Source organism: Megalobrama amblycephala, linkage group LG20, assembly GCF_018812025.1.
Source record: "Megalobrama amblycephala isolate DHTTF-2021 linkage group LG20, ASM1881202v1, whole genome shotgun sequence".
In the NCBI taxonomy this organism is placed as follows: Eukaryota; Metazoa; Chordata; class Actinopteri; order Cypriniformes; family Xenocyprididae; genus Megalobrama; species Megalobrama amblycephala.
This window is the reverse complement of record NC_063063.1, coordinates 13,139,748-13,160,260: the sequence shown is the minus strand read 5'-3', so window position 1 is coordinate 13,160,260 and position 20,513 is coordinate 13,139,748. Positions and strand designations below refer to the sequence as shown.

Sequence of the window (20,513 nt, the reverse complement as noted above, 5' to 3'; positions counted from 1 at the left end):
AAAATGAAAATGTAAGTTTCTTTAATTACTCACCATCATGTCGTTCCACACCAGTAAGATCTTCTTTCATCTTCGGGAACACAAATTAAGATATTTTTGATAAAATCCGATTGCTCGTGAGGCCTGCATTAAGAGCAAGTTAATTTAGACTTTCAAATGTCCAGAAAGACGTTTGAAACGTAATAAAAACATATTTAAAACAATTCATGTGACTACAGTGGTTCAACCTTAATGTTATGAAGCAACAAGAATACTTTTTGTGCTCCAAAAAAACAAAATAAGGACTTTATTCAACAATATCTAGCACTCGTCACTGAACTAAACACTGCTTCATGAAGCTTCAAAGCTTTACGAATCTTTTGTTTCGAATCGGTGGTTCGGAGCATGTATCAAACGATCTCAGACTGCCAAAGTCACGTGATTACAGTAAACGAGGCTTCGTTGCATCATAAGTGTTTCAAAATTTCAATGGTTCACTTGACTTTGGCAGTTTGACACGCGCTCCGAAACCACTGATTCGAAACAAAAGATTCATTAAGTTTCTAAGCTTCATGAAGCAGTGTTTAGTTCAGTGACGAGTGCTAGATATTGTTGAATAAAGTCGTTATTTTGGCGCACAAAAAGTATTCTCGTCGCTTCATAACATTAAGGTTGAACCATTGTAGTCACATGAACTGTTTTAAATATGTTTTTAGTACCTTTCTGGGCATTTGAAAGTCTTAAGTTAACGTGCCCTCAATGCAGGCCTCACGCCATCAGATTTTATCCGATGTTCTGAAGGTCTTACGGGTGTGGAACGACATGAGGGTGAGTAATTAAAAACAGAGTTTTCATTTTTGGCTGAACTAACCCAAACTAATGTTGTTGCAAATATTTTAAGTGGTGTTATTAACTTGGAAAATGGAAATACAACAAGTTTTCACTTTGATTTTGAAACTAAAGTTGCATTTTCCTTCAGACGCAACTACTCTGAGATTGAGCTGCTCTTTCAGCTTTTGAGAGCCTTCACTGGTCGCTTCCTGTGCAATATGACCTTCCTGAAGGAGTACATGGAGGAAGAGATCCCCAAGAACTACAGCATCACACACAAACGAGCGCTCTTCTTCCGCTTTGTAGAGTTCAATGACCCACACTTCAATGATGAGCTTAAGGCGAAGGTGAGGTTATACCATTTATACTGCTGTGAGTTTTAACATGCGAGGAGAAATGATGAAATTTGCTTTTGTGAAGACCTCTCATTTTTAATTAAGAGCTACCATGAGTGTGACTGATGCTATGACACGGACCTCTATGGTCAACATTATAAATTCCACCTTTCTGTTCAGAGAGGCCCAGCGTCACGCTCTCTTAGCACTGACCATCTAATGCAGCTAACAACCAGCCCCTGCTGAATATGTATGTTTGAGAAGGGGAAGGTGACAGGGACTGTCCGTGCATGACACACTTGGCTCTCAAAGGCACGTCTTCACCATCATCCGAAGTCTTTGAAGAACGCTAATGAATATTTATCTGCAGATTACTCTAATATCCATTGCTCATATGCTGAGGGGTTTGCCTTTAATCATCCCTGGAGAAGATGGGACATTTTTCTTCTAGCTCGGATGCACCAGTAATTCAGATGTTAACTTGTTTGGTGACATTTTCACCATCACTGAGGCAAAACTGAAAATACTCTTGCCTCTTTAGTTTTAAATGACAAAATATCACATACTTCAATACAGCATTTTTTACTGGTCCCTTCTCATTTATTCTCTGAGCATCCCTTATTGTCTAGCCCTGTGAAGGGGTGTTTTATAGTGGGCGAGCACTACCTGGGGTACATGGACCCACCGGTAAATGGGTCATTGTGGTATTCAAAGGCTGCTCTTCTTATTCCCACTTCATTTTTATTCATGTGAAAGAATTCCATCAAGTTTGAGAAAAAGATCAAATGCCAGTTGATTAAAATGAACTGGATGTTCTCCTCCAAATGCCAATTGACAATGAGAAACGGTAGCAGTTCATTGGCAGATAGTCTTCACAGTTTTGATGGCTGAGGCCATTCCTGCTCTGCTAAATCACCCCTCACAGCCAAACAGACGTTGCATCCCATACATTACCCAGGAGAGAGCTCAGCAGCTGCACGCTCTTAACAGAATACACGTTTAAGGTGATGTTTTCAGGCAGCTGGAGCCTCGGTGGTTTGGGCTGTGATGGATTGTGTAGAAAAGGATTTGTTGTGATCCATCAGTCATGTGAACGGTAGAGGGGCTCATTAGGACGAGGGATAATGAAGGAACACCTGCAGCCCTACGGCACCAATGTTTGAATAAATCCACATGCTGATGCACACTCCCGATATTAAACAACACAACCATTGTGTCTGACTGGACAAACCATTGTTTCATCTAAGTACAAACCTAGTATTATCCCATAGCTTAAATTAGCCTTCAAAGACACTAATTATATAATACATAAGAGATGAGATCTGGAAATAATATTGGAGGAATTCAGGGGTTTTAAGCATCTAAAAACATGGCTAAAAATCATCATCAGAGTGGTTAATAACAGTGAGCTATCAAATGAACAGAATCTGAGCTGCCACTTTGTGCTTGTCCCTGTCTCTTCTGTCATCATACATGTTAATGGCTTTATTTATGCTGGAGCTGCCAAAACAGTCCTGGTGTTGATCATTTAAGCAAATTCAATCAATTTAGTAAATTACAATGCTTGAAACAATGTTGATATAGTTGTATACGTCAATAAAATTATTATATTGTTATATAAATATAAATATTTTAAAGGGTTAGTTCAACCAAAAATGAAAATTCTGTCATTTATTACTTACCCTCATGACGTTCCACACCCGTAAGACCTTCGTTAATCTTCGGAACACAAATTAAGATATTTTAGTTGAAATCCGATGGCTCAGTGAGGCCTGCATAGGGAGCAATGACACTTCCTCTCTCAAGATCCATAAAGGTACTAAAAACGTATTTAAATCGGTTCATGTGAGTACAGTGGTTCAATATTAATATTATAAAGCAACGAGAATATTTTTGGTGCGCCAAATAAAACAAAATAAGGACTTATTTAATGATGGCACTGGTGGTTTCAAAACACTGCTTCAAGAAGCATCGGAGCATAATGAATCAGTGTATTGAATCTGCTGTTCGGAGCGCCAAAGTCACGTGATTTCAGCCGTTGGCAGTTTGACGCGCAATCTGAATCATGATTCGATACACTGATTAATTTGTGCTCTGAAGCTTCCTGAAGCATTGTTTTGAAATCGACCATCACTAAATAAGTCATTGTTTTGGTTTTTTTGGCCCACCAAAAATATTCTCGTCGCTTTATAATATTAATATTGAACCACTGTACTCACATGAACTGATTTAAATATGTTTTTAGTACCTTTATGGATCTTGAGAGAGGAAATGTCATTGCTCCCTATGAAGGCCTCACGGAGCCATCGGATTTCAACAAAAATATCTTAATTTGTGTTCCGAAGATTAGCGAAGGTCTTACAGGCTGTGGAATGGCATGAGGGTAAGTAATAAATGACATAATTTTCATTTTTGGGTGAACTAACCCTTTAACAATAATAAGTACATCTAAACAGGATAAGTAAACCAAACATTATTAAAACAATATACATTTGAATTAAAGGCCATTTGAAGTATGGGTCAAAATTATGGCTGAAAAAATAAAAACCTCATTTGAGAGCACTGAAGGTGTCTTTTTTTTTTTTTTTTTATGTAAATAAATACATTTAGCTTGTATATTATTTTTTGTTCATTGTCCAGGTGTTGCAGCACATCCTGAACCCAGCCTTCCTGTACAGCTTTGAGAAAGGGGAAGGCGAGCAACTCCTTGGGCCACCCAATCCAGAGGGTGACAACCCTGAGAGCATCACTAGTGTCTTCATCACCAAGGTAAAACCCTGTCCAGCAGCTTCAGACCAGCTGCAGTGGCAGTGCTGTCACACTCTCTCTTTATTGAGTCACTAGTTCATCTCGGATGACCTCTGGCTGTTATTTCACTGGCAGATATTTCAAGGCCACACCTAAAGGTCATAGTGTTTGTTTTTCAAACTAACCCAATGTGACACAGAGGTGAAGGTTAATAGCCTTCATTTAATTCACTCTCAAATTGATTGTCCTTCCCCTGCTGTTAATCATAGCAAAGAGCAAACCAATCAGTCTGATTGTTCCCAGGGTCTGTTTTCAACACCTCCAGCAGAAGAGGAACCTGTTGAAGTTGAAATAAACGTTTAAGTCTGTTTTACATCACAGGCGTGGCCTCAACGCACTGAAAACAATGCATCTTTTAGTGTGTTTTGACATATACCCCTCTCTTTCTTGTAGGTTCTTGACCCTGAGAAGCAGGCAGATCTGGCAGACTCATTGAGGATTTACTTGCTTCAGTTCTCGACCCTGCTGGTAGAGCACGCACCTCACCACATCCATGACAACAACAAGAGCAGGAACAGCAAGCTGAGGCGTCTCATGACCTTTGCTTGGCCGTGCCTGCTCCCCAAAACCTGTGTGGATCCGGCCTGCAAGTACAGCGGCCACCTCTTGCTGGCTCACATTATCGCCAAGTTTGCCATTCACAAGAAGATTGTGTTACAGGTGAGCATGCACCGAAATTGAAGCTGCCAAAAATACCATGAAATGCCTTTATCTGATTTTGTCTGATAGAAAATATTGGTCCAAAATAGTAAGAGAAATTATTTCTTTAACAGCTGATAACTGAATCTTTGGCATGGAGAAAAAAACAGGCAAGCCTGTGAAAATTATTTTAGGTTTAAACATTTAGTATAATCTCCAGCTGATGATATCAGATATGAAGTTGGCAAAAAGTACATTTTGTACAAATATGTTGTACAAAATGTTACTTGTATTACCTAAAACCAATTTGTGTATCAAAAAATGTTATTGAAAATGTACACTATCATTCAAAAGTTTGGGGTCTGTAAGATTTTTTTATTTTTTTTTTTAAAAGGAAGTTTCTTACCAAGGCTGCATTTATTTTATCAATAAAACTGTAATAATATTTTACAAATATTATAGTTTTTACTATTTAAACTGCTTTCTTTTTTTAATTTATTTTAAAATGTAGTTTATTCCTCTATTGACAAAGCTGAACATTCAGCAGCCATTACTCAGTCTTCGGCGTCACATGATCCTTCAGAGAAAAGTCTAATGTTCTAGTAATTCAGTTTGGTAATACAAAGCTTTTTTATCAATGTGGAAAATAGTTGTGCTGCTTTATATTTTTGTGAAATATTTATATTTGAAATAGAGCTGTTTTGTAAGGTTATAAATTTATTTACCATCAGTTTTGACCAATTTAAAGCATCCTTGATTAATAAAACTATTAATTTCTTTTTAAAAAAAATCATACTGACCCCAAACCTTTGAATGGTTAGTCTAAGTCAATATGTTGATAAAGTAAATTTTTCTATTTTGTCATTTTATTTAAATTATTTAAAGATCATTAGATTCTATATGTTGTTGTGAAGTCACACCAATTGAAGGAAATAGCCTTATAAATTAAATTATAACTTTTAAATAAAAAAGACTAAAGACTAAAATTAGAGATTTAAATTTTCTGCCTGTTTGTCTAGATTTTTTGGCTTGGGCCATGATGAAATTAAAATAACCTATGGATTTGGGCTGTTGAATCTGTTTTTTTTTTTTTTTCTTCCTGAAATAATTAACCCATAGAAAAATAAGACATTTACAAACAAATATGATTTCAGGCCTTTGCTGATAAAATACGTTTCTCAAACCCAAATTCCTCTCTTACCTCAGTATTGCAAAGGATAGAGCTTTTGCTACTCCAAGTTTAGTCTTTTGGGAAGTCACTTCAGTCAGCTACTACTGTAAAATGCTGCTAAATGTCAATGTATCTGTTCTGTGCAGGTTTTCCACAGTCTGCTAAAGGCTCATACAATGGAGGCACGTGCCATTGTTCGGCAGGCCATGGCAATTCTCACACCAGCTGTACCTGCTCGGATGGAGGACGGTCATCAAATGCTCACTCACTGGACTCGCAAGATCATTGTGGAGGAGGGCCACACAGTTCCCCAACTTGTCCATATACTTCATCTCATTGTACAGCATTTCAGAGTATGTAACATCACTTAACCATCCCTAAAGATAATTGTCATACTAATGTCACCCATATTACATCTAGTGCATATCAAGAGTGTATTTGATTTGTAATCATAAGACTTTCAATGTAATAGGTTTCGTAGGGCTGGGAGATTATAGCTTAAAATATCTTGATATTTTGACTTTTGCTTTGGGTGATGTTTTGCTTTTTGCTTGTCTAATTTTATTATCCAATATTCACATTGTTCAATTTATATTGTGTAGCATTAGGTATTAGTTTTAGTAATTCATAAAACATTTAGTTTTTTTGTAGACTTTGGTTGAGTGTATGTGTCTCTGCTTGCAGGTATATTACCCAGTGAGACATCACCTGGTTCAGCACATGATCAGTGCTATGCAGCGATTGGGCTTCACACCTAGTGTGACTATCGAACAGAGGAAATTGGCAGTGGATTTAGCTGAGGTGGTCATCAAATGGGAGCTCCAGAGAATCAAAGACCAACAGGTCTGTTGCCAGGAAATAAGATGGCAAAATGAGTGTTTTTGTTTTCTGTGATTAATTATATGTGATTAAAATCTATTGTGCTTTAGATTCCAACAGTTTATTGGGTTTATTTAATTTCTTTTTGCAGCCAGAATCAGAGGCTGATTCAGGAAGTGTGGGTGAGGGCACGAGCGGAGCCTCTGGTGCTATGAAGAGAGGAATGTCTGTTGATTCGGCACAAGACGTGAAGAGATTCCGCACTGCTGCTGGTACTGTCGGCACGGTGAGGAAACCTTAAACCGCTTGCTGAAGCCTGAGTGTGACCACTGTAATCAGTCTTTCACACTCTTTTCCCTGATGGACTGTGCCATGTTTAAGTACATTGGCTGGATTGTGTTTGTGTTGGTATGTGCAGGTGTTTAGCCGCAGTCAGTCGATGCCAGGCACTGAGGCTTTACTTACCAAACCTGTGGAGAAGCAGCACACAGATACTGTTGTCAACTTCCTCATCCGCATCGCCTGCCAGGTAGTTTGTTTCAGGCCTGCGTAGTGAATCTTACTGAAGCATTGACTAATACTTACTTACACAGGCTAAATCCTGCTCTGTGTTTGCAGGTGAATGATAGCACTAATGTAGCAGGCTCCCCCGGAGAGCTGCTGTCCCGTCGCTGTGTGAACCTCATGAAGACTGCCCTCAGGCCGGATATGTGGCCCCGTGCCGAACTTAAACTACAGTGGTTCGACAAGCTCCTCATGACTGTGGTGAGTTATTTTTTTTTTTTGTTTGTTTGTTTGTTTGTTTTATTATTCCAGAAATGGTCAAATTTTAAGCTTTATGGGTTTTTGGTCTATTTTCTTTTATTTTTATATATAAAAATGTTTTTATTAGAAATGCACCAATTGCAATTTTCTTGGCCGATTCCAATTTCCCAAGTGTGACCTGCCGATACCCATTTTTGCAGATTCCGATTTTAATATATTTTAACTTTAATTGACAGCATACAAACACAAAATCTACGTTTCTGCAATGCAAAATTTTATTTTCATAAAAAACAAGTAAAAAGACATTAATAAAATAACATAAACAAATTTCAAACAACAGCACAAATAAATGCAATTGAATATAAGAAAGATATTAAATAAACACGGCTTTAAGTTTTTCAGTATATTCAGTGTGTGTGTATATATATATATGTGTGTGTGTATATATATATATATATATATATATATATATATATATATATATATATATATATATATATATATATATATATATATATATATATATATTCAGTATATATTGTATACAGTATATTCAGGTAAGAAATTAAAGTAATCAAATATAAAATAACACTGGATAGTCTTCATTGTAAAAATTAAATACAGATTAATGCTTGCAGCAGGAATATTAGGCTGCTGTCACTTTAAGAGTTTATGCACGGATTCAATATACTGTTCAATATACTGTAACTAATTAGGTTCTAAAACTGACTGTGTTTAACTGAATACTTGCAAAGATGGGTATTTAGACATAATTCTTGTGTGTATTTGACCGTTTAAGTGCAGTAAGCCACTCATTTTGGTACTTGCAACTCACAAGCTGCTTGAGACTGAGAGGCGGCTTATCTGCGGTCCACTTATATAGATCAGAGTTGCGCACGCTTTTAGTGTGAGTGCAAAACCTTTGTAAATTAGTAAAATTATGCTCAATACAAGCACTATTTAACCGGAGCGAATGAGACAAGTGAGTGAGAGGTTCTCTCCATCGGAGAGAAAGGAGCCAGAACGCGCAACTGATGTTATGCCTGTGCTGCTGGCAGCAAAATGAATCGGGTGGGAATTGATAAGATGTGAGGGTTTTTTTTAATTAATTTTTTTATTTTACTAATTTACGCTGGTTTCACGCTCACACCAAAGGCAGGCGGAACACTGAGCTATATATAGGTGAACCGCACATAATCCGCCTCTCAGTCTCAAGCAGTGAGTCGCAAGTACCAAAATGAGTGGCGCTTAAATGGTTACTGGTCTGGGCGGATCATGTGGAAAATCGTCCTATTACGATCCCTGGCTGGTCGATCAGTGCATCTCTAGTATTTATTTATTTATTTATTTGAGACAGGCTACAATAGGGAGAATGAAAGGAAATGGGATCAGGGAAATACCTCAAGATGGATTTGAAGTCTTGTTGCCAGGAAGCTGTTCAATGCATTGAGTGTATAACTGTTAGGCCACAACTAAATTTGAGTCTGGATGTGAGATTTGGTAGTTCTTGTCTCATTGTAAAAAAAAAAAAAAAACCCTCATAAAAGTTTGACTTGTGAAAATCTATGCAAACCTACATGAATGTTTGCAATGAAAATTCAGTCAGTTTTCGCAAATTATTTACTAAAAATAAAAAACGTTAAAAAAATGACAGCGAATTTGCAATTTGAAAATGCAAATTCACTCTCTTATAGTAGGTGGTGGTTTTAGAAAAGCAGAAATACCCTGGTTACTCCAGACACAAAGTGCTTTGTAACCTTGTTTCTGACACCTGCATGTCAGGGAGAATAAAGGAAGACAAACAGTATTTGCATGTTTTCAAACAGCTGTTCAGATTTCAATATGGTCTTAATCAGAGAACACCAAATACAAGACTATAGAGACGAGAGCTGATTCCGGATTCATCTGCTATTAGCAAAATATCTCTTAGCAAAATACTCTGGTCTTGAGTGCCACCATGTCGTGGTTTTATATAACAGCAGCTGATGTGGGCATGTGATCAAAACCATGTTGTCAAAGTCCTATTGCTTGGGATATATATTTTTATTTATTTTTATTTTTTTTGCAGTGTGATGGAAAAGAGATTAGAATTGATCAATGAAAAATTGATAGTGCATTGATGGCATTCAAGTGCTCCTGTTGTTCTGAACAGACTCTTTAGCAGCCGGTCATTCAAATTAAAATGTTTATTGCAAATTTTCGTCTTGGTGTGAACAGGACTTGAAGTGTTCATCTTGGAGATGAAGGCCGCCATATCCTGTTCCTCTCACATCCCTCTTCATTATTTCCAGTGCCTTTCCAAGAGCAGTTTTGATGCCAGCCAAATCGATATCCTCACTCTTATGAATGATTTTTCTTTCTTTGGAGTTCACTGGTGTGACTAACTCAGCTGTCATTTGAGAGAAAAGCTCCCAGTTAGTGAGTGTCAGCCACCTGCACTATTATCACTGTAACCTCCCATCCCTCTCTCACTTCCTTTTTCACTCCACCTGTTATCAAGCAATGGGCTTCCTGTTGTTTGGACACACCACTCTATTGATTCTTTTCAGAGCAGACAGTTCTGCGTCTCCCTATGCTCATGTAGGCCTATGATTGAAATGCTCTGATATGGCAGAGAGGAGTGCTCCTGGACATTGCAGACTTTTAATTTGCCTTTACTCATCCAAAGATCAGATCATGCCTTCACATCCTCCTGGGAAGTTCCTGCTTACAAGATTAGAAAAATGAATGCATTGGGAAATGTTTCCCTATTGGTCATTATGACATGGTGACATTCTGTACATTTGACGACTCCCACATGACACATGCAGACTCTTTTGTGTCCTCTTGTAAAACAGCCATAGAAGCTGATGATTACCACCCTACAATTTAGGCCTCTAGCATCGTGGCACCGATGCTGATTTGGTAGCCTGATTTGGTAGCACCAGATTTGGTAGCACCAAAAATAAGAGTTAATAATAATATCAATTATTAGTATTACATATTGTATTTGTTTCTTGGAAATTCTTGCTAGTAAAATCGGCAAACAAGAATAAGCCCATAATAAACCAAAATAAATCCAAATGCTTTATGCTGAAAATAAGACCAAAACATCGCAATTCATGTCTGCTCACTTTAATAACTTAAACCCATTCGCTTTATGGCACAAGCTTAAACAACAAGCCCAAAAACTCTTATAATGTGACCATGGCAACATAGAAAGAGCACGTTCTGTGTGAAACAGGCTGTGCAAGCATAAACAAAACATGACGCCACCGTCGACTGTGTTTAGTTAAATTGCTGAAAATAACGAGTGTTTTGTCACTGTAATATTACTTTGGTCACATTAACGGATACCAATCATCGGCTGTCAATCATCGGTTTTCGTGTTCCGTACACGCATGTAATGATAATTTAGTGGATTCACTCCCGCATTTAAATGCGGTTGTCACTCCTGAAACTTGGTGTGTACGTGGCCTATATGGTTTTATGTTTGTTATAATAGCCTAAACACATGTAGTATAAATACAAATGCAAAAAACATCAATATATCATAATAACAAAAAAACTGTAATTAGATTCCATTACTTCTTTAATACATGTCTACATTATAATGATAATATAATAAAATTTATTATTCCACATTTATGCCCCAATACCAGTTAGTGTTGCTATAGTAAATCCATGGTTAATGTTGGAGATTTGGTGGTTGAAAAGCCTTCTACCTGGATCGTTGCGGCACCATGTTTCTCCTGTTTTCTGTTATAGTGTTGAGAATGTCAGCAATGTTTCATCTGGCTTTAAACTAGTTTAAATCACAAGATAATTGATGGTTTGTGTAGAAGAACTGCGCCAAACTCGAATACTTATCACTGGATCTCACAGCGTTGTTTAGTGGTCGCGTGATCGAGACGTTCAGCAAGTACCTGACTCTCGATAAAGTTGATAAATCATCTGTGTGGCGTGGTTCAAAAGGGTAGAGCTTTTTCTTTCTGCTTTTGACGCATTTACCATTTAACGTATCTCATATACAACAGAAATGGCAGCACTTATCAGTTAGTCAAATTGGTAGAGGCACCAATATGACCTCTAATAAAATCTAGTTGCACCAGAAGGAAAAAAAGTTGCAAAATGCGACCATTTAGTCACAGACTAGCGCCCTGCATCTTTATTTTCAGAGTGGGTCAATGACACTTCCTGTGGCATGAGTTTGACAAACAGGTCACTCATCATCTGTACCCCAGAGCCCTGTTGAGAAAGCAAGGTGCTCTTTTCAGGTGCTCTTATCCAAACTAATGAACAGTGTTGCAATTCTTTGAGGCTTTTGTCATCTCATTTTGCCGGCTTGTCAGTGATTAAAGAACAGGCTGCAGGGATGGGTTTGGCTTTGTGGAGATCTGTCTGCCAATCTCTCAGGCCTCAGGGGCCAGAGCTTAGTTGTCAATATTTAGTGGCCCCTGAAACCTAATCAGCACTGGTTTTTACTCATTGTGCCAAGCCTGTGCATTACTTGTCTTAAATGAGAGAATGAAGGGATTTTTGAAAAATGAAGTTACCGATTTTAATTAATTTCAAAATTAATTTCAAAACTTTTTGACCCCAGAAGTTTCAGTAGTTCAGTTAAACTTCAGTAGTCCAGTCCCTCTAAACCAGGGCTGGGCAACTCTTAAGGCCAGAACACACCAAGCCGACGCCGACGAACTAGCGGAGACGAAAGCAGACTGTGGGGTTGGCTCACGTCGGCAGCGTCTGTGTCCAAAGTTGCCTTGCCACACCAAACCGACGCTAAACAGCCGACGGCCAAGCAGCACGTCAGTTCTGCGCCTGCGTGAGATGAAATGCCTTTCCGAAACAGCAGGCGGCAGTAGCTGAGCAGCCAATCAGAATCATCAGATGGCCCGACGGCCCGACGAGCTCCAACGCCGATTCAACATTTCGAATCGGCTGAAAAAAGGCCGACGAGGACCAACTTCAGCCGACGGTGCGGAACACACTGAGAAAACTTAGTCGGCCAACGAAGAAAAACTGCCCGACGGCCGACCGTCGGCTTGGTGTGTTCCAGCCTTTAAAGATTTTAGCTCCAACTCTGATAAAACTCACCTTCCTACAGCATTCTAGTAATCCTAAAGATCTTGATTAGTTAGTTCAGTTGTTATTTCATTATTATTTTATTAGGGTTGGAACAGTGCACTGCAGATTAAGTAAATCTTGAAGGCCAGAGATGCCCACCCCTGCTCTGAACCCCTTGTTTCCAAGAGCCTTCTCTGCTCCGATTGGTCAGATGGCTCAGTCTGTGGTGATTTGCTCTACCGCTTATAGCACATGTCAAAAACGAACCGCTATTACCTATATCTGAATTTTTTTTTTTTTTTAAGTGCATGCATTGCGGATTTGCTTTTGTAGCACAAAAAAACAGCATCTTCTCGACATGTCAACAACACAAGACAAACACTTCCAGGCCTCAGTTACAACTACAGTGTTTGAGAGTGGGTCAAAGTAGATGATGTTCGCAGGCAGCCAATGAAGACTAATGAAGGCTGGCATTATGCAGATTTGTTACAAACCTACGTAGTCTTGTGCAGGAAGTAAGACTGGAATTACTGACTCATTTCAGGCAGCTCAGAATCGGTTCTTCTGTTTGGGAGACAACAACTCTATTTAGCTTTCACTTTGATCTTTGAAACTTTGCTCATCTTTTACATTCACAAACCACTATATTAAACACTATATGAAAGCACACGAGAGCATAAGAGACTTTCCTCAAAATATTGTTAAATCTTACAGACCTTAAACTTGTGAAATGTAGTGTCAGTTCCTCTGTACCTCATCAATCAGTGCATCCTCTTCTGTTTTACAGGAACAGCCAACTCAGGCGAACTTCTCCAATATCTGCACGGGACTGGAGATTCTCAGCTTTCTTCTGTCAGTGCTGCAGCCTCCAGCCATCCTCGCGCACTTCAAGCCCCTGCAACGTGGCATTGCAGCTTGCATGACCTGTGGAAACACCAAAGTGTTGAGGGCAGTCCACTCCCTACTGTCCAGACTCATGAGCACCTTCCCCACAGAACCCAGTGAGTACATCAAGCTCTGATCAATGATACCTTCTCCTAGAGACCTTAGTTGAGCGCAGTTGTGGATATGTATGGTATACAAAAATTGCGTCAATTGATTTGCTAGAGTGCAAGACACAGTCAAGACAGTCTGCTGGTGAGTAGTATAGTCAGCAGCTGTTATCAGACATATACAGTGGGTACGGAAAGTATTCAGACCCCCTTAAATTTTTCACTCTTTGTTTATATTGCAGCCATTTGCTAAAATCATTTAAGTTCATTTTTTTCCTCATTAATGTACACACAGCTCCCCATATTAACAGAAAAACACAGAATTGTTGACATTTTTGCAGATTTATTAAAAAAGAAAAACTGATATCACATGGTCCTAAGTATTCAGACCCTTTGCTCAGTATTTAGTAGAAGCACCCTTTTGATCTAATACAGCCATGAGTCTTTTTGGGAAAGATGCAACAAGTTTTTCACACCTGGATTTGGGGATCCTCTGCCATTCCTCCTTGAAGATCCTCTCCAGTTCTGTCAGGTTGGATGGTAAACATTGGTGGACAGCCATTTTTAGGTCTCTCCAGAGATGCTCAATTGGGTTTAACTCAGGGCTCTGGCTGGGCCATTCAAGAACAGTCACAGGAGTTGTTGTGAAGCCACTCCTTCATTATTTTAGCTGTGTGCTTAGGGTCATGGTCTTATTGGAAGCAAAACCTTCGGCCCAGTCTGAGGTCCTGAGCACTCTGGAGAAGGTTTTCGTCTAGGATATCTCTGTACTTGGCCGCATTCATCTTTCCCTCGATTGCAACCAGTCGTCCTGTCCCTGCAGCTGAAAAACACCCCCACAGCATGATGCTGGCCACCACCATGCTTCACTGTTGGGACTGTATTGGACAGGTGATGAGCAGTGCCTGGTTTTCTCCACACATACCGCTTAGAATTAAGGCCAAAAAGTTCTATCTTGGTCTCATCAGACCAGAGAATCTTATTTCTCACCATCTTGGCGAAACTCCATGCGGGCTTTCATGTGTCTTGCACTGAGGAGAGGCTTCCGTCGGGCCACTCTGCCATAAAGCCCCGACTGGTGGAGGGCTGCAGTGATGGTTGACTTTCTACAACTTTCTCCCACCTCCCGACTGCATCTCTGGAGCTCAGCCACAGTGATCTTTGGGTTCTTCTTTACCTCTCTCACCAAGGCTCTTCTCCCCCGATAGCTCAGTTTGGCCAGACGTTTTTTTTTTTTGTAACCTTGGCCATATCTGTGCCTTGCCACAATTCTGTCTCTGAGCTCTTCAGGCAGTTCCTTTGACCTCATGATTCTCATTTGCTCTGACATGCACTGTGAGCTGTCAGGTCTTATATAGACAGGTGTGTGGCTTTCCTAATCAAGTCCGAATCAGTATAATCAAACACAGCTGGACTCAAATGAAGGTATAGAACCATCTCAAGGATGATCAGAAGTAATGGACAGCACCTGAGTTAAATATATGAGTGTCACAGCAAAGGGTCTGAATACTTAGGACCATGTGATATTTCAGTTTTTCTTTTTTAATAAATCTGCAAAAATGTCAACAATTCTGTGTTTTTCTGTTAATATGGGGTGCTGTGTGTACATTGAGGAAAAAAAATGAACTTAAATGATTTTAGCAAATGGCTGCAATATAACAAAGAGTGAAAAATTTAAGGGGGTCTGAATACTTTTCGTACCCACTGTAAATGGGTTGAATCTCCACAGAGGTTGCGAAATAACTTCAGACACGGTGGTGATTATCGACAACACGATATGATGCCACTGTTAAATCATTGTTTAAGTTGTCATGAAATGGAAGTTGCAATAGTTTTTTTTTCTTCCCTATTGTGACATATGTCCGATTGAATGGCTTCTCAAATGAGAAAAAAAATGTAGGGAGGGACTTGATTTTGTCCATTGGGAATTGATTGGATTGTTGTCATTTGAAAATGATGGTAACTATGTACATTTTTCTTCCAATATTTTGGTTTTCCTTTAGGCACATCCTCAGTTGCTTCCAAGTATGAGGAGCTGGAGTGTTTGTACGCTGCCGTAGGGAAGGTCATTTATGAAGGCCTCACCAACTACGAGAAAGCCAGCAGCGCTAACCCAACTCAATTGTTCGGTGAGAAATTAATAGCTCTACTACTTGACCAAAGGCTGACAAAACACTAAATAGATATTAATTTTCAAAAATGTCTTTTTGTCTGTTATAAAGTTGGTATGGAATGCAAATCAATTATTTAAATACTTAATCATAAATGGTTCACACTTTATATTAGGTGTCTTTAACTACTATTTACTACTGTTTTATTGGATGTTTGATCAAATAAATTCACCTTTCTTAAACATTAAAAAAATCTTACCAACCCCAAACTTTTCAATGGTGGTGGTTTCCATTCAGATGAGGTATTTTACAAAAGAACACACATCTTTAATTATTTCATAATTGAAAACAAAAAAGTGATAACTCTATTGGATAACATTCTAAAGTTACCAGTGTTTCATTTCAGCCCAAAATGGCACCACTGGTCAATAAATGCCTCCTGATTCCGCTCTGGCAGTGCTCTAGAGTTACATTTACCACTGATGTACTGTATGTGTCTCCATCGAGGGTGACTTTTTACATTTATCTTTCCTCCCCAGAGCTGTGATCTAAGAAATGCATTACTCATCCATTTTTTTGTGCCCCTATCCTTACCCGGTAACTCGGTTAGATTTCTCCAGAAACGTCCTTGTAATACAACTACAGGGACAAAGGAGCTGCACCCAAAGTCATTAGCAGGCGCATGTCGCTTGCTGTCCCTGACAGTGTCGTGAGGGCAGTGGGGCGTCATGTTACCGGCTTCTCTCTCCTCTCTGCTTCCAGGAACGCTGATGATCCTGAAGTCCGCCTGCAGCAACAATTCCAGCTACATCGACCGCCTCATTTCCGTCTTCATGCGGTCCCTGCAGAAGATGGTGAGGGAGCACCTGAGCCCGCAACCCAACGCCGGAGCCGCTGAAACCAGCACAGGTGACCATTCTCTAGAACACTTGTGGTCAAGGAGGTTTTGTTCTTTCCCAAGGACACATTAACAATTAAATTCAGAAATTCAAGTAGTTTGTCATAATTTATTATTTTATTTTGTATTATTTTAAAGAAAAAAAAATTATTGCATTTAAGGCCCGAGCACCGATGGAATGAGTACCCTATTAAAATCGCTCCGTTTCTTATTATTCTTCTCTGAAATGAATCGCATTTTTGAGGGCCTTTAAACTCGAAAACTCACGAAACTTTGCACATGCGTCAGAAGTGGTGAAAATTCACATCTGGTATGGGTTTCAGAATAAGGTGTGGCAAAATGGCTTGATGGCACCACCTACAAGAATTTCAATGAAGTGCCCCTTGCACTACAAGTATGAAATTCGATACACACATGAAGCAGCCCAATACCTACAAAAGAGTCTCTTTTGTAGGTGAAACCAACAAAAGAGATTCACCAAAATCTGAAAACCAACAGGAAGTCAGATATTTAGAATTTTTTTTGCACAATTTTTGCAGTTTTTGCCATTTTCCAGATGTTGTATTTTAACGAACTCCTCCTAGAAATTTAATCAGATCAACATCATATTTGGTCAGTCTAAACTAAAGGCCTTTGCGACGTTAAATTGCAGTTTACACTGAAGGGCGTGTCTGTGGCGGCCTGACAAAGTTTAATGTTTCGCCATGAAATAGGAAGTTGTAACTTGGGCACACAATGTCCGATCTGCCCCAAAATTCACAGGTTTGATAATAGTCCTGACTTGAAGACATCTACACTGGCAATATTCAGTTGTAGTCAAAGCGTCACCTGCTGTCGGCACGTTGAAATGCCATATTTCTCCTATATTTACCCCTTTAAATGTATGTCGCCCACTGTTCTGTTTTCCTAAGGCCACCGGGTGGTGGTGGCCCCCTGTGTGAGGTCCCTTTTAACGCTGCTTGCAGCTTTAATTATTACTTATTATCATTTTAAATATCAAAGCAATATGATGCAACTGACATGCAGGAAAATAAAGAACAGCAAATGATATCATAGAGAGGACCCCTGCAGACTCCTCATCATTGGGTGTCAAGATCAATAAGTCTCTTAAAATTTCAGATATATTGACATTTGATTTATTAGTCAAGGTTAGTTCAGATTGTAAAATGTCCTGTAATGTGACGGAAACGGAACGGAAAAAATGGAATATTTATAAATTAATAATTCATGTTGTTTGTTAAAGGGATAGTTCACCCAAAAATGAAAATTTGATGTTTATCTGCTTACCCCCAGCCAATCCAAGATGTAGGTGACTTTGTTTCTTCAGTAGAACACAAATGATGATTTTTAACTGCAACCGCTGCCGTCTGTCAGTGGTATAATGCAAGTCAGCGGGAACTTGGACTATAAGAATAAATAAAACACGACAGACAAATCCAAATTAAACCCTGTGGCTCGTGACGACACATTGATGTCTTAAGACACGAAACGATCGGTTTGTGCGAGACACAGAACAGTATTTATATCATTTTTTACCTCTAATACACCACTATGTCCAACTGCATTCATCACTCGATTCGTTTGGTCTGATCGCGCTCTGACAACGGCAGTGATGTCTCGCGCATATACTTCAATGAGAGCGAGACATCACTGCCGTTGTCAGAGCGCGATCAGACCAAACGAATCGAGTGATGAATGCCGTTGGACATAGTGGTGTATTAGAGGTAAAAAATGATATAAATACTGTTCTGTGTCTCGCACAAACCGATTGTTTCGTGTCTTAGGACATCAATGTGTCGTCACGAGCTGCAGGGTTTAATTTGGACTTGTCTAAGCAAGTTTTATTTACTCTTATTGTAGAAGTTCCCATCCACTAGCTTTATTTGACTGACAGACGGCAACGGTTGGAGTTAAAAATCATCATTTGTGTTCTACTGAAGAAACAAAGTCGCCTACATATTGGATGCTCTGGGGGTAAGCAGATAAACATCAAATTTTCATTTTTGGGTGAACTATCCCTTTAAAGAAAATACTTTTTGTCTTGAAAAAAAAATGTAAATTGATAATTTGTGTACACAAATGTATGTGAGGTTTAAGGAAAATACTTTTCTTACTCATTATTACAATGTAAAGTTTTCTTTTTCTTTTTTTAAATCATATGAAACAACATGATAATAACAGGATTTTTTATGTATCATGTAGACTCTTGGCATTGACCCAGTAAGTAAATTTAAACTGCACAGGCAAGACAGAGGTCAGATCAGTTCTTATGTTGATGGCACTCAGAAGAATTGCTAAATCATCTGAATCTATCCTAATTGGCTACTGTCTAGAGGCAACCATGTAAAGTTAATGCAAAATGGTATGCTATGCTCAATTTATACAATTTTGTGCTTTAGCACTGGCCTCTTTCTGTCATTAACCCATCTGCACTCAGTTAAGATCACTTCCTCCCTTCCAGGAGGCCGTTTTCAAGCCTTTAAAGATTTAAAGTTTGACTTTATTTTGGATAGTATATGGAAGCCAGCTGAGGTAGGTTAAGATCTATTGCTTTGTCTGACAGAATGGGTTTTCTTCCTCTTGGCCCAGAAATGACAGTCTGTCTTAAATTTAGGCTTTTGACAGTATGATGGAAAAATATACACTCTTACTGGGACAGCTTTAATCCTGTTGTCTGCAGTCATCTGGAGGAGTTTAAAAAGTGGGCAGAACGACAAAAAGACACGTTGTCACCTTGGAGCAGAGTGTGAGAGAGAGAAACGTTAGCGTTGTGCTGTCCATATTTGACCACTGGGTGCTGCAGGAGGGCCAATCAAATGTTCTGAGACCAGCCCACAAATCCATCCATACTGAGAAACATCTTCTGTGATTGAAGTCAAAAATCTCCCACTGTGTCCACTGGAATATAAAATCCAGACAATCCCATCTGCTCAGTGCCTTCTAGATGCTATTATGGTTTTTAAATGGTACATGGAGATGGGATTGAACAGACGCGCACATTCGCATGCTCTCGGCCCTGCCTGTCTTGTGCTGTCTGAAAGGCCTCACACTGCAATGTCACCCTGACAGCGTAGCCCAAGACCTCCTCACAGCATGAGTCAGCAGCGAACTGGAAATCAGCCTCTAACATATTCTCCTCCAAGGGTTCGACTCATCAGAACAATCACATTTTACCTTGAGCAAATCAAGCAGAAAATACATTCAGAGGCCAAACTAAACTCATAACCTGTCTCCGTTCTGCTACGACTCTTCATGCTAAAACTCAATCATGTTTCCCCCATTTTCAGCAGGCAGAATTTCGTATTTTATGGTTCATATCCTCAGCTGTCTTTAGCAATTTTTGATGTATGTTCAATGCTTGCCTATGAGATTTATGCAACTTTTGACTGTGTACGTGAGCTTGCGTGTAGTTTTTCCCTCTTTGTTAGGTTTGGACAATGATAGAAGGCCTGTGAACCTCAACAAAAGGGAAAATAGTGTTCAACTGTATCACAAATTTCTGTTGAATATCACTCTCATATAATCGTGTGCTCACATTCGTCTGTGTTGTTTGTAGTGACGAGCGAGTTGGTCATGCTCAGTCTGGATCTGGTGAAGACGAGGCTGTCGGTCATGAATATGGAAATGAGAAAAAACTTCATCCAGGTCATTCTCACCTCCCTCATCGAGAAATCTCCAGACCCAAAGATTCTTCGAGCTGTGGTGAAGATTGTGGAGGAATGGGTGAAAAACTCTGGCAACCCCATGGCCACCAACCAGGTAAACTCTGTCAGGCTGATGTCTCAAAATATTAAATCTATCAGCATCTGGTGTTGTATGAGGAATCAAATTTTCCTTGGCCTTTGGAGTGTAGACTTCATTGTACTATGAATACATACTGCTGCAACATTTAGAACTCAAAACTTTGCCAGTCCAGAAAGACTATTTATTAAAATTAAGCCGCAAAGATGAAATTTACATGTCAATCACTCTTGGGTGATTAGAAGAGTAACATGGAGGATAAAGGACTGATGCTATTATTCCTACCATGTGGACGATTGGTTCTCAACATTTTTGATTCCAGTGCCACTATTTGTTTGCTGAGCCTCCTGGTTGGTACCAGTGGTGCAGATGGTT

The 20,513-nt window shown here is 39.3% G+C and overlaps 1 protein-coding gene across 1 annotated transcript in view; it reads left to right on the top strand.

The window, feature by feature from the left end:
* LOC125256018 (transformation/transcription domain-associated protein) overlaps window positions 1–20,513 on the top strand; it is a 101,211-nt gene that overhangs the window by 32,874 nt on the left and 47,824 nt on the right. The window contains 12 exon segments of the mRNA XM_048171646.1: window positions 959–1,157; window positions 3,786–3,914; window positions 4,347–4,613; window positions 5,910–6,116; window positions 6,448–6,606; window positions 6,734–6,868; window positions 7,001–7,111; window positions 7,201–7,347; window positions 13,184–13,397; window positions 15,392–15,517; window positions 16,262–16,408; window positions 19,954–20,156. Of these exon segments, the coding sequence (XP_048027603.1) occupies window positions 959–1,157; window positions 3,786–3,914; window positions 4,347–4,613; window positions 5,910–6,116; window positions 6,448–6,606; window positions 6,734–6,868; window positions 7,001–7,111; window positions 7,201–7,347; window positions 13,184–13,397; window positions 15,392–15,517; window positions 16,262–16,408; window positions 19,954–20,156 (2,044 nt within the window).